At 47.3% G+C, this 13,385-nt stretch overlaps 1 protein-coding gene across 1 annotated transcript in view; it reads right to left on the reverse strand.

Moving 5' to 3' along the window:
- Positions 1 to 13,385, reverse strand: part of GCN1 (GCN1 activator of EIF2AK4) — a 66,055-nt gene that overhangs the window by 3,798 nt on the left and 48,872 nt on the right. The window contains exons 48-55 of the mRNA XM_081842189.1: positions 11,369 to 11,512; positions 9,512 to 9,781; positions 8,352 to 8,465; positions 5,934 to 6,164; positions 4,802 to 4,995; positions 4,484 to 4,598; positions 3,223 to 3,319; positions 70 to 218 (exon numbers count right to left, since the gene is read on the reverse strand). Coding sequence (XP_081698315.1) covers positions 70 to 218; positions 3,223 to 3,319; positions 4,484 to 4,598; positions 4,802 to 4,995; positions 5,934 to 6,164; positions 8,352 to 8,465; positions 9,512 to 9,781; positions 11,369 to 11,512 — 1,314 coding nt within the window. The remainder of the gene's footprint in view (positions 1 to 69; positions 219 to 3,222; positions 3,320 to 4,483; positions 4,599 to 4,801; positions 4,996 to 5,933; positions 6,165 to 8,351; positions 8,466 to 9,511; positions 9,782 to 11,368; positions 11,513 to 13,385) is intronic.

Below are 13,385 nucleotides of genomic sequence, written 5' to 3' on the forward strand. Positions count from 1 at the left end.
CCCGGATTTAAGGCCTAACAGGAAGCTGTTAGGAAACACCCGACAGCCACGCTGGAACGAGACGCTTACCCGGTCCGCAGTAGTATTGCTAAAGATCATTTCGTGGACACTGTTGCCGTATTTGGGGGCGCACACTCTGCCGGGGGCCACGCTGACAGCCACGGAAAGCGCCAGGCTACGCCCGTGCCGCACCATCCAGTCAATGCCAGAGACGTCCGCTGCAGGAGCGAAGGAAGAGAGTTTCTGAGCATGGCATCAGGCCAACACTACTTCTCCCCCCCCCCCCCCAAAGCTGGATGGCATCGGCATTTCTTTTTTTTTTTATAATAATTTTTATTGGGTTTTTACATTTTATAACAACAGACACACACACAAAGACAAAAACACATAGGTACAATTTCATACCCTAATTTTCTTTACCCACTTTCATTGACTTCCCCCCACCCCTCCTCTTACATCCCAGTTCCAATAATTAATTCAGCAAGTTCTTACCTAACCTCTTAAACATATTCATATTGCTTTTAAAAATTTAATTCTTTTTGTTTATCTATATTCAACTTATCCAATTCTCTTATAATCATTAATTTCTTTTTTTTTTAAGGTCGATCTAACTTCCCTTCCACAAATTTTTCCCTTTATTATATTAATTATAGGTCACATTGACCAAATAAACAAATCATAACATTTTATAGTTCTATTCTCTCTCCCCCCCCGCCCCGGTTTCTGTCCCTTCCCAAACAAATGTCCAAAAAACAAACAAAAAATAGTTCTTAGCCCGGATTCCTCACGTCCGAGGCGTCTGATTCTCTGTCAGTCCCTCTCTGCCAACTATATTGATAGTCCTCTTTGTTGGTCCTAAGACCCCGAAGGAGTTCAGTCAGAGTCACATCATATTTTCTTTCATCCAGAATGTTTAAAAGTGGTTGCTGCGAAGGATCATCTACTTTTCCATACTCAAGAGGAAAGTCCCAATCATGTTGCTTTATTCTTTTTAGTTTTAATATTCCAAGTACTCCAGAGACTTCCCTCTTCTTCTTTCTCATCTTTCGCAGATTTGTAATCCAAAGGTCTTCTTGCTCATACTCTAACAGTGTAGATTCCTGGTTGATATTTTCCACTTGTAGTGTCTGCACTCCTTCTTTCTTCTCTGTCAATTCCAAGGGCATCTCTTCCTGCTCAGCTGCAGAGTTTTTGTCATACGTCTCCTTTGTGCATTCAGCAGAGTTGTTTATTTCAGAGTTCAAGGTCATAAATACTTTGCTCAGAGCCATACTCTGCTCTTGCAGGATTCCCACGAGAAAAAACATTTTTTCTATCTCCGCCAGTAATTTTCCCTCTGCAGCCATTGTAATGTCACTAATTCCCCCTAGGGGGCTTTCAGTTATTTAGTAGTCCTTTTCCAATAATCTGTTACTTTGTTATTATCACTACTTTGTTTCCAATCACCTCAGCTCAAATGTATCACCTTTAATTCAGAGAGTTATTAAATAACAAAATTCTTTACTTTGTCCGCCCGTTTGACAGCTCCTTTGACAGCTGTCAAACTCCTTTCACTTTTTCCTCCGGCACACAAACAGGACACTCCCGGGTTTTGGGGGGGATTACACACAAAGTTCCAAAGTTCCTCCCTTTCTCTCCAGCACGAAATCTTCTTCTATCAAATTTGTGAAAAACTTTTAAATCATCAAAACAGTATTCATTCCGCCTTAATTCTCCGTTCCTTGCTTTAAATCGTCTATAAGTAGAGGGGGTGCGGACTTCCCTTTAACACATCCCCCGATCGTGCCGAATTCAAAAGGTAAAAATTTTTTAAAGTCCTAATTCCACTACTCACGGGTCCTTTGTTATCCAATCCGAATTTTGGGAAGAAAGTCAGCGCTCTCCGGCCATGGCTCGCGGCTTCGCTCCACTGAAGTAGCGGTCTACTCTCAGCACCACGCCACTCTCCGTACCCTCTCCGTAGCCTTTAAAAAGGCTCTTCGTGGGTCGGGGAGGGCGCTTAAGGTGCCCACCGAGTCACCAAGTCTGCAGGCTTCCGCGCCTGCGGTTTCTGAGGGTCCCCGTGTCGCCGGCACGGCAAGACCCGTCTTCAGCGGAGCCGATTCCCTCCGGAGCTCGGAGGGAATCCGCCATTAGCCGTTCGCGCTAACCCGGAAGTCGGCATCGGCATTTCAGGATGCCAATCATTTTAAAACAATGGTTCCTGAACTGGGTGGTACTGCCCCCTGGGATTACTGAAGGGGGGCACTAAGAGGCAAGGGGACAGCGGGGTGGGGGGCACAGGAGGTGTAAATGGCTATCCAACTTTGAACAGATGTTAGGACAACAATACTTCAAGGACCGCCTCTTTCCATATGAACCTACCCAGACCCTGAGATCATCTTCTGAGGCCCTTTTTCGTGTCCCTCCTCCTCGAGAGGTCAGGAGGGTGGCAACACGAGAATGGGGCCTTCTCTGCAGTGGCTCCCTGTCCGTGGAATGCTCTCCCCAGGGAAGTTTGCCTGGCGCCTTCATTACACACCTTTAGGCGCCAGGCAAAAACCTTCCTTTTTAACCAGGCCTTTGGTTGATCCGATTTACATCCTATGCCCTTTTAAAATGTGGTTTTTGGCAGGGGGGGGGCTATTGGGTGGTTGTTTTTATTTTTATTAGGTATTTTGTGGTTTTATATCTTGATTTTATTCTGTCAAATGCCCTGAGACCCCAGGGGTATAGAGCAGTATATAAACTCAATCAATCAGTGATCAAGTTCGTTAATTTTGTTAAGTTAACTAAATAATCTTAATTGCATACTGAATAAATGTGCAATCAATTGTTACTCTTTTGAATTTTATTGTGTTATTATCTTCCTTAGTGGGTTGTGGAAACTACTATTTTGAACAATGCTTTTTTTAGAGGGTAGGGGGCACTGGGAATGTGTTTGTGCAACCAAGGGGGCAATGGCCTGAAAAAGCTTTCCCAGTGTAAATTTAAAATCCGTAACTTAAGAACTGAACCAGGGCACTCCAGCCAACCCAACCCCTAGCATGCCACCCAGTCTGAGGTCTGTTGTCATTGTGCATGTAATGGAGTGCCCCAATCATAATAATTTTTACTGCCTCCTAGTGGACAGAGAAGACAGTACTGTTTCCCCACCCAGGTCTGGACCACTCTATGGTGACAAGCAGGGAGGACACCTTTTCTGCTCCTGGGAATCATTCTGCACCACCTGCAAAACCATACCTAGCAGGTGATTCTGGAGAACGCTGCCAAGTTCTTCTTCCGACAGAAACGCACACAGCTCTCCCAGGCAGCCAGCGGAGGCCATACGGGTGGCATCCTAAAAGGAAATATTTCAAGTAACATTGAGGCTTTCCAGCAAAACAGAGGTTCTAGCAAGAACACACTTGGGTTTCTCTAGGTTCTGTTCCTATACACTTAATGCCTGGCAAAAGAATAGCATGAGGTCACCCTCGTACCAAAGCTCTTTCGCAGTCACTCTCATGTTAATCACTCAATTTTAAGGGGTGACTTAATTTTGCAAACAAGTGAAAAAAATGAATCGAATGAGGCCCGGGGGGGGGGCGGCGGGGGGACAGGGAAGAGAGGACTTGTTGAAAGTCCTGGGAAACAAACTCATCTTGTATTAAGGTATAGATAAAGAAGATTGAGTGAAGACTCTCCAGCCTTCCTGTCCTGTGCAGGTCTGATGATGGACTGGTACCCTTAGGGCTGCTGTTCTCACTTCTGACTTCCCACCCTTGGGGGATGAGACATTTCCTCCCTCCCTCCCTCCCCCTACAGAGATAAAAGAACAAGCAGGGCTCTTTGCACCCCCCCACCTTAGTTAGATGAAAATATCCTAGTTCTATCAACCAAGTATTTCCTTTAATAAACGTCCTTGTTTTCCTAAACACAAAGTCTCCACGTGATCGCATTCAGGGTATATAAAAGGTGCTGATGTAAGTGGAGATTCATTGCTAAGCTCGACTTCAGACAAGACCAAATTCTATCAAGTGCTGTGTATGTGGCCCTGAGCTCCTTGGAAGAACGGGAGGAGGAAAAGGTGGTAATTTTTTATTTTGCACAAGCACGCACAAAGCTGCCAAGAGGCCCTTTGGCCCATCTATGACTAAAACTAGCTGTGGCTCTTCAAGGCTGGAGGCAGCATCCCTTTAGGCCATCGCTGAGCTATTAGCCTTCTCACAATATGGAGCAGATCAGCTTCTGCAAAAATCAAACTACCGTATACTGGAGTATATGCCGGCTTTTTCAGCACATTTTTAATGCTGAAAAATTCCCCCTCGGCTTATACTCGAGTGAGGGTCCTTTCAGGCTGCTCCTTCCTCCTCCGCCGCCTTTGCCGCCACCACCAGGTTTGTGGTGTGGTGAACTGGCTTATACTTGAGTCAATACGTTTTCCCAGATTTTTGTGCTAAAATTAGGTGCCTCGGCTTATCTTCAGGTCGGCTTATACTCGAGTATATAGGGTAATTAAAAATACCTCGTCGTGTCCCAACATGCCCAGGAGCACCGTGGTGATGTTCTTCCTAACAGCAGCATCAACTTTAGCACCAGCGCTTTGAGTGACGAACCGCAAGGCCTGGAGCATCGTGTCCCTGGAAAGCAGGAAAAAATGTTACGTCCGCCAGCCAGTCTGGGACAATCACTTCCTTCAAGTCAAGCCTAAGCCTTGGAAATCCTGCCTGGGAGAAGTCCCTCGTCACAGGATACCCCTCCTTCCCCAAGCCAAGAGACAGGAAGCAACCACTCCGTGTGGCTTCTGGTCCCCCGACACTTCAGCCCCCAGAATCTCGCTTGCCTGATGCCAGAATCTTCGCTGGTTCGGATGCCATTCAGCAGCTCGGTGAACAGTGGGTCGACTTTGGCATGCATGGCAATCAGCTTCCCCAGGGCGTCGGCGGCCTTCAGGCGGACAATGCGGTTGGGGTCTTGTAGCGCCTTCGTGAAGGTGGTTTGCAGCTGGGGCAAGAACGGCTTCAGAGCAATGCCCACCTGTAACGTGTCGGAGAAAGCACATCAGCAGAACCGACAGCAAAAAAGCGTGACCACCACTTCCAAGGAAACATGGCAGCCCATCAATTCTCTGGTTTCTGATTCAAAGCCAATGCAAAAGAACGAAGCACAAAGAAGAGCCTTGTGGACTATTTTAAGCATAGTGGGCTCTTCCTGGAATTTCTGAGCGCACCCACGGGATTGCTTTAAAGGGCAAGTTCCGAGGCTCAAACTCATGGCCCTGAAATTAAGAGTCTCATGCTCTCCCGACTGAGCCAGCCCAGCAAAAAGGGAGAACGGATACTTTCTTCTAGTCGCCTTTGGCAAGTAAGCATCTCTTAGAGGTGACTAGGCCAGGAAATGTGATTTAAAAAAACTAAATGTCCCTTTTTTATGTATATGCTTTTTATTAGCTTATTATTACAACACAAACACACACAACAGACTTTAAAAAAAATACAGATACAAAACAAATAATAAACGTATATCCATATTTCAGTTCTTATTCTTTTCTAATTGACTTCCTTCGTCCTCAACGTGGGTCTAATGTCATATTTAGTAAACTGTATCTTGCTCATTTCCTTTTTCCAACTTTTCTCTATATTTTATACTTTTACACCATATTTTGTTTTGCAAAAATTACTCAAAGCAATTTGAGTAAAGGTCTCTCTTTCAGGCTACAAATCACTAATGTGGGGGTCTGTTGTGGGACAGCAGTCTTGTGATTTCTGTTGGCCTGTTTGCTAGGCTGATCTTACTGGGGCTGCTCCTCAAGGTTTTGGCACGAGGTCTGCTGTGAGTAGGAAAGCTGGAGGAAAGAAGCACGCAGCTTCTAAGCAGGGCTCCTCAACCTTCAATCCAGAAGATCTCATTCTGATAATACTGTTCTCAAAATGTTTCTCAACGCACAGCAACCGCCCAAAGCGCTCGCCACTTACCTTCGCCAGCAGAAGGCTCAGCGTCTCAAGAAGAGCCACCTTGACGTTCCAGCTGAACCGGTCTCCTAAGATACGGATGAGCGGCCCCGTAATGCTCACGACAGAGGGCTTCAGGGCTTCGGCCGAGGTCAGCTTGATCACAAGCCCCAGCGCCTTGGCCGCCTCCTCCTTCTGCTCTGAGCTGCCCGTCAGGACTCCCTCCCGAAGCACAGGAAGGATGGATGTCACGCCCTGTGTAAAAGGGGCGGGGGGGGGGGGGACAAGACAAGTGGGAAAAGAAATGAAGAGGGAAGTCGTAAGAGTTTTGTGTTTTATATTGTGGTTTTATGTTGTAACCGTCCTGAGACCCACAGGTTTAGGGCGATATACAAATAATAATAATATCATCATCATCAAACCTTTTATTGGCATCCCATACAAACATCGAAAACTAATCAATACAGAATTACCACTTCCCCAGTGGCACAAAACATTTGCTAAAAGAAAGGAGGCAGAGCAGTCTATCGTCACATCTCTTGGTCTCCAGGGAGATCAGACGTTTGCAGTGTATTTCGATGACAAAAAAACCAAATAGAGATATTTAGCCACTAACTTGGTGAGCTCCTGATCATTCCCCAGTAATAGAAAATGTATGACCTCCAACTCTGGTTTCCATTTGGGGATACAGAGTTGATCTAGAAATTGCTGACGGAGATCAGCATATCGTTTACAATTAAGAAACATGTGTGTAAGGGTTTCCACCAGGTGGTCTTCACATGGGCAAGTTCTTTCTCCTTCCACCCTGCCTGAGAACCTTCCCCTAAGGAGGTTGGATGGGCTTGAATTAAACCTGGCTAGCGAAAATGCCCTTCTTTCTTAAGGGTTAAGCAGAAATTCAAGGTAATTGTGGTTAGTTTCATGTGCCCCAGAAAGTTGAAAATAAAGAGGGGAAATATTACTATTACTATTATTATTATTATTATTAATAATAATAATAATAATCCCTTTATGCTCTGCTCTGCTCAGCTAGTGGGGGAGAGCAAGCAGAGAAAGGGAGACCTTGGCCTGCTCCTAAGGGGGCCATATTCACTTCTCTCTGCTTTGCCTTCTCCTGACCAGAGAGGGGCTTTCTTTTGCGATTCCAGTGGTTTCCCTCATCCAGGTGTGTGGGCCAAATGCGGCCCTCCAGGCTCCTCTGGCTGGCTTTCAGGACTCTCCCCTGGACCTGCACCCTCCCTAGCCACGCCCTCTTCCCCAGGCCCCACCCCTCAATGACCCTGCTTTGCGCCCTCGAGTGTTTTTTGCCTGGCTGGAAAGTGTCCCTGAATTCTGACCATGTCTCTTTCTTGCCTGGATGGAGGACAGAGGGGGGCATGTGAGTGTGTGGTAAGTCTAGCTTCCTGAGCAATGGTACAATCCGCACCCATTTCTCTGCCTCTGGCTCCACCCAGCCATCACTGGGCATGCAGCCCTTGGGTTGAAAGATGTCAGCCAACTAATCATCCTGCTTGCCTTTTCAAGGAAGTCCCTTGACCAGAGGTTTTCAAACTTTTTTGATTCCACGGTTCCCTTAACCAACTCCATTCTTTCTGGAGCACCCCTGTGGGGCTCAGGATCCCAGTTATGTTACCCCTTGCCTGCAGAGCTGGCAGCCCCTCACCCTTTTTTGAACACTCTCCCTTGTGGAACGTTCCCTCAGCCTCTTCTCCCTTCTCCTTGGGAGTCCTCTGGGCAGCTGCTGCAGCCATCCCTGGTCCCTGAGCTGCCTCCCTCCCACCCCAAAGGGAGGTCATAGCTGTCAACCTTCCCTTTTTTTGCGGGAAATTCCCTTATTCCAGCGCCATTTCCCACTGCTTCCCGCTGCTATCCCGGATTGTTAGATATCCCGTAGACTGTCCCCAGGACAGGTGAGGCTACTGATCCCTTATTTTCAAATCTGAACGTTAACAGATATGAAGAGAGGTGCCTCCTCACACTGCCCCACAGGGGCCTGGGAAGCACCCCCTGACCAGCCCCAGAGGCACCAGTCACCTGCGGAGATTGTAGCCAGGGCTGCTGCAACACACAACTGTGCAAGTATTTGGAAGGCAGAGATGCAAGAGGGCATCAGAGGAAGGGAGGGAGGGAAGGAAAGAGGGACAGACGCCAGTGTTGCCTGCGGCACTGCTGACCATCATTCAAGGTGTACCCCAGGGTGCCGCAGCATACTGGTTGAAAACCACTGCCCTTGACCACCACCACCACCCCAATTCTCTCCCTCTCATGGCCAGAAGAAGGAAAAGATCACCTAGGCTGGCAGCCCTGCCTTGCACTCTTCTCGAAAGATTTTTGTGGGCTTAACAATAATAAAAACAGAAAAATGAGCAATGATTAAAAACCCAGAACAGAGCAGAGATCACCGTAACATACCAGAGTCCCACCAGAGCTCAGAGCTCTTACCTTTTTCATAATGCAGAACCCAGGGACGTGGTCTCCACCAGCATCATTGCCGACCATACGGATATCCCTGTGAAGATCCTCTATGAGAGCCAGCTGGTTGCCAGCATCTAATTTCTGGGGGAAGAAGCAGAGATAGGACTAGGATTAGCAGATACAGTGGTATCTCGGGTTACAGACGCTTCAGGTTACAGACGCTTCAGGTTACAGACTCTGCTAACCCAGAAATAGTACCTTGGGTTAAGAGCTTTGCTTCAGGATGAGAACAGAAATCGCATGGCAGCAGTGGGAGGCCCCATTAGCTAAAGTGGTGCTTCAGGTTAAGAACAGTTTCAGGTTAAGAACGGACCTCCAGAATGAATTAAGTTCATAATCCGAGGTACCACTGTACAGCCCTAAACAACAACAAAAAGTGCCCATCTAGTCCAGCATTCTGTTCTCATAGCAGCTAACCGGATGCCCCAATTGGAAGCTCACAAGGAAGGCCTGGTATTTCAGGGGTGTGCTGCTTCCAGCGTAAGAACATAAGAAGAGCCTTGCTGCTGGATCAGGCCAATGGCCCATCTAGTCCAGCACCCTGTTCTCACTGTGGCCAACCAGATGCCTGTGGGTAACCCAGAAGCAGGACTCCCCCCACTTGCAGTTTCCAGTAACTAGTCTTTAGAAGCATTGCTGCTTCCAGTTGTAGAGGCAAAGCATATCCATCACAGCTAGCAGCCAACAGCGAGGTAGAACAGGCACTAAGATCTGCTGGGGATGTCCTGCTTGTTATTCCAACTTCTGCTTCTGCTGGGCAGGTGATGACGTGAGACAGGGCCTTCCTGGTGGTGGCTGCCTTCCCTGCATCCCCAATTACAGAACTTCCTCCCCGACAACATTCAGATGTTGCCCACACCCTCAAGAGGGTGCAAGGTGCAAACCTTTCATCCTTGGGAATGCAATCAACTTTCTTGTTAATACTGCTGCTTTGTATAATAGCATTACAAAGCTGTTGCCTTAAACACAACACGGTAAAAATCTACCAACTGATTGATCGGAGATCAGCTCTTCCAAGCGTCTAACCAAACTATCTAATCAATTCAATTTTAATTTATCTAATTCAATTTTAATGTCCCTGAACCAATCACAGCATCATCATCCTCTCAGAAGCAACTGGCTCCTACCTTGGTGATGGCATTGAGAGCGTCCCAGCTTTCGTTCAGAACCACGGCGTTTGTGTCATTGAAGAGCCGGATCAGGCCCGAGACCAGGCTCCGCAGGTGGGCCGTGTAGTCGGCCTTCGTCTTGGAGCAGTAGATGTTGAGGATGACGGCAGCTGCCTGCCTCATCCCCACCTCGGGGCTGCGTGTCGCCTCCAGCAGGTCCTCGATTATAATCCTCTGCCCGGCCTCGTCCTCCACCGACAGGATGACCACCTGGCAGTTTGACATCTCCTAGGAAAGCAATGGGTGTCCTGTTGGTTTTCGGCCACAACTTTATCCTGGGAATGAGTCCTTCCCAAGATGGCATGCCGGAGATCCCTTCACCTTGCTGTCCAAAGCCTAAAGGAAATAGACCTCTTCTCCCCATTTAGTGAGCCCTCCTAAAGGTGGGATTTAGTCACACAGTTCAATGGACATATGAAGACCAAAGGGCAGTGGTGGTGGAGCAACATGTTTAGGGTTAGATTACTACAATTCACTTTCTGTGGGGCTGCCCCAGGGGCTGCAGCTGTTGCAGAATACGGTAGCTATGTTGCTTGTGGGGCCAGACCACTGCCGGGACATAACCCCTTGCTTAGACTGGCTGCCAATCTACAACTGGGCCAAGTTCAAGGTGCTAGCACTAAAATATAAGGCCTGGTTACTTGAGAGACCACCTGAGCCTTATATCCCTATAGGAGAAACTTCCGCAGACTGTGTCCCAAAGATCTCAGAAGCCTCCTCTGGAGTATTTAGTGTGCCCACCCTTTTTCCGTGGAACAACTTTCCTGGCGAGACACAACAGGCATCCACTACCTGCACTTTCCAGAAACAACTGGAGACATTTTTGTTCCGACAGGTTTTCCCAGCTGCATGAATGGGTCTTTACCACAAGTGCCCCCTTGTTGGGTTTTAGCCTTATTTTAAATGTATTGGTTGTTTTGGTGTCTTGATGGTTTCTAACCATCTTATATGTAAATCACCTTGAGATCGTGGTTTAGAAAGCAATTGATAAATTCAATGGTAATAATAATGATGTCACAGAAATGATACAAATCCTCTATTGCTGGCAATGGCCAACTGGCAGCTCAATGACTGGCAGTCTTCTCTGTCCCTCCCCGGCTTCTCTGTTCCTGTGCCACCTTCTACTTGCAACATCACTGCCAGCATCCTTCACCAACCCGGTGTGCTACTGCTGCTTTGGACTAGAATTTGTTGGAACTCCGTTCAACTGAGCTGATAAGGCTTTTCTTCGGAATCGCCTCCCAACGTGTTTAACGACCTCGAGCCTTTGATGAGGCTCCAAGGCACGTCCTCCCAGCACAGGGAAGGATGAGATAGTATGAGCTACATTTTAAAGAGTTTTATTTCTAAACTACGCAGAACAGAAAAGACATCCTCTATCTATGAAAGCAGAGAGCAACTGAACAAAGGAACAAAGGAAACAGGAAACCACTAATGTCACATCCCGTCTCCTTTCCCATGAGATTCCAATAGTATGGAATCCCAGGAATGTAAACAGAGTCCTGTGACTCCACGCAGCTGCTCAGTGAGAAACAGAAACTAACATAATTCCTATCAGTGCCAGACTCTAGCTGGGGATCCAGCATGGAGTAGTGGTTTAAACTAGGACCTGGGAGAGACCAAGGTTGAAATCCCCACTTGGCCATGGAGCTCGCTGGGTGTGGGCTTGGACCAGTAACTGCCTCTTGGCCTAACCTACCTCACAGGGTTGTTGTGGGGATTAAAGGAGGAGGTGTGAACCCTGTACGCCACCTTGAGCACACTGGAGAAAATGAAATAGCTTCAGCTCATCTTTCTCTCCAAAAACATTCTTACCTGCTGCTCTTCGTTAGTCCCAAGCTTCCCCTTTAGCGCCGACATCATGGCAGGCAAGATCACGCCAAGGTGCCGGGTGAGAGCGTCGCCAGCTACAGATGAAAGGAAGGCCAGGACTCTGGTGTTTACAGGAGGAGAAATAAGCTAAGGGAAACAAGAAGTTAGACATAAGAAGAATATTTTAAACTACTGACCTGTAACAGGTGGGGTACCCTGCAGCCCCCCAGATGTTGTTGGACTACAACTCCCACCCTCCCTGGCTGGGGCTGATGGGAGATGGAGTCCGACAATAATGGAAAGGCTACAGGTTCCCCCATCTCTGTCTGACCTACAGCCCGGACACTGACCCCAGACACTGTTCTGTGACCCCAAATTCCCAAGGGTGCTTTTGCACATCAACCAACCAATAGGCTTGCTCTTGAGTTTGCACACTCAGAACCATGGTGCCATGGCGGGTAGAGTGTTGGCATACAGCGTGCAAGACCCAGATTAAAATTCCCGCTTGGGCCGCAACAACAGGGACAAGAGTATTGTTAGCCCAGAAATGGAAGCAAGAAGAGATTCAAAGATGAAAGAAGAATGGCAAACAAAATTAATGGACTATGCAGAATTAGATAAAATGACAGGGAGGATTCGAAACCTGCAGGACCAGAGATTTACAGAAGATTGGAAGACATATACAAACTATTTGAAGAGCAACTGTAACCAACAAATTATGCTAGTAGGACTACAAGAAGCTGTGTAAGGAGAAATGTATGAAGCGTTGCAAATTAGAGAAAGAACAGTGATATTAGTTATGAGCTAAATGTAATTGAAGAAGTGGGAAATGTGTATTTAGTGATTAGATTGGAAAATTTTCAGATGAGATTGATGGAAGTCAAAAAAATTGTGTAAGATGTTAAAATGTTGATTACTGTTGAAAATGATATGTTGAAAATTAATAAAAATGTATTTTAAAAATTCCCGCTTGGCCACAACCTCGCTGAATGTTGCAAGAAGAGCCTTGTTGGATCAGACCAATGGCCTGTCTAGTCTAGCAACCTGTTTCCCATACAGGAAGCAGACGAGCAGGACCTGAGCCCGTTAGCTTTTCCCCAGCCATGTTCTCCAGCATACTGCCTCCGATTCTGGGGGCAGCAACACTGCCATCACAACTGGCAGTCGCTGGCAACTTTATCCTCTGTGAGCGAAGTCTAGCTCCCTTTCAAAGCTGTCCAAGTTGGTGGCCATCCCTATCTCTTGTGCATCAGTACATAGAGACCTTGGGCCAGATGCTGCCTAAACTACGTTAACAGGATGGGTGTCTGGATAAAACTGGGAGAGGAGAATCGTGTACTCCACCTTCAGCTCCTCGTAAGAAAAATGGGAAATACATAAACAGCCAAATCCTGGCCCTCCAGAACAGGCATAGGCAAACTCAGCCCTCCAGATGTTTTGGGACTACAACTCCCATCATCCCTAGCTAACAGGACCAGTGGTCAGGGATGATGGGAGTTGTAGTCCCAAAACATCTGGAGGGCCGAGTTTGCCTATGCCTACTCTGGAGGGTCCACCTACACCTGGGTAGGATTTTTTTTTCCCTACCTGAGGGCCATATTCCCTCCTCAGGGCCAGATGTCAGCAGTAGGAGGGGCCAGAGGCCAAAGTGGGCAGGGCAACAAGACACACATTTTACCTTTGAATAGTAGACTACTTTCTACACACCCTTCTCTCTCTGTCGCCCGTCAAGGCAGTGTCAGAGTTCAAGGGCACAGTCCAGCCAGGCAAAAACACTCAAGGAGGGTGTAAATTTAGGGCTGGTGAGGGGTGTGGACGGAGGAGAGTTCCAAGAGCCAGTCAGACATTCCTCACTCCTGATGGAAACGTGTTTTCGAAAACCTTGAGATTTTCATGTAAGTGTTTGAAAAGTCTTAAGATATTTTTGGTTATAGAATCATGAGTTGGAAGGGACCCTGAGGTTCATCTAGTGCAGGCTTCCTCACACTCAGCCCTACAGGTGTTTTGAGACTACAATTTC

Source organism: Podarcis erhardii, assembly GCF_964252035.2.
Source record: "Podarcis erhardii genome assembly, chromosome: 15".
Classification (NCBI taxonomy): domain Eukaryota; kingdom Metazoa; phylum Chordata; class Lepidosauria; order Squamata; family Lacertidae; genus Podarcis; species Podarcis erhardii.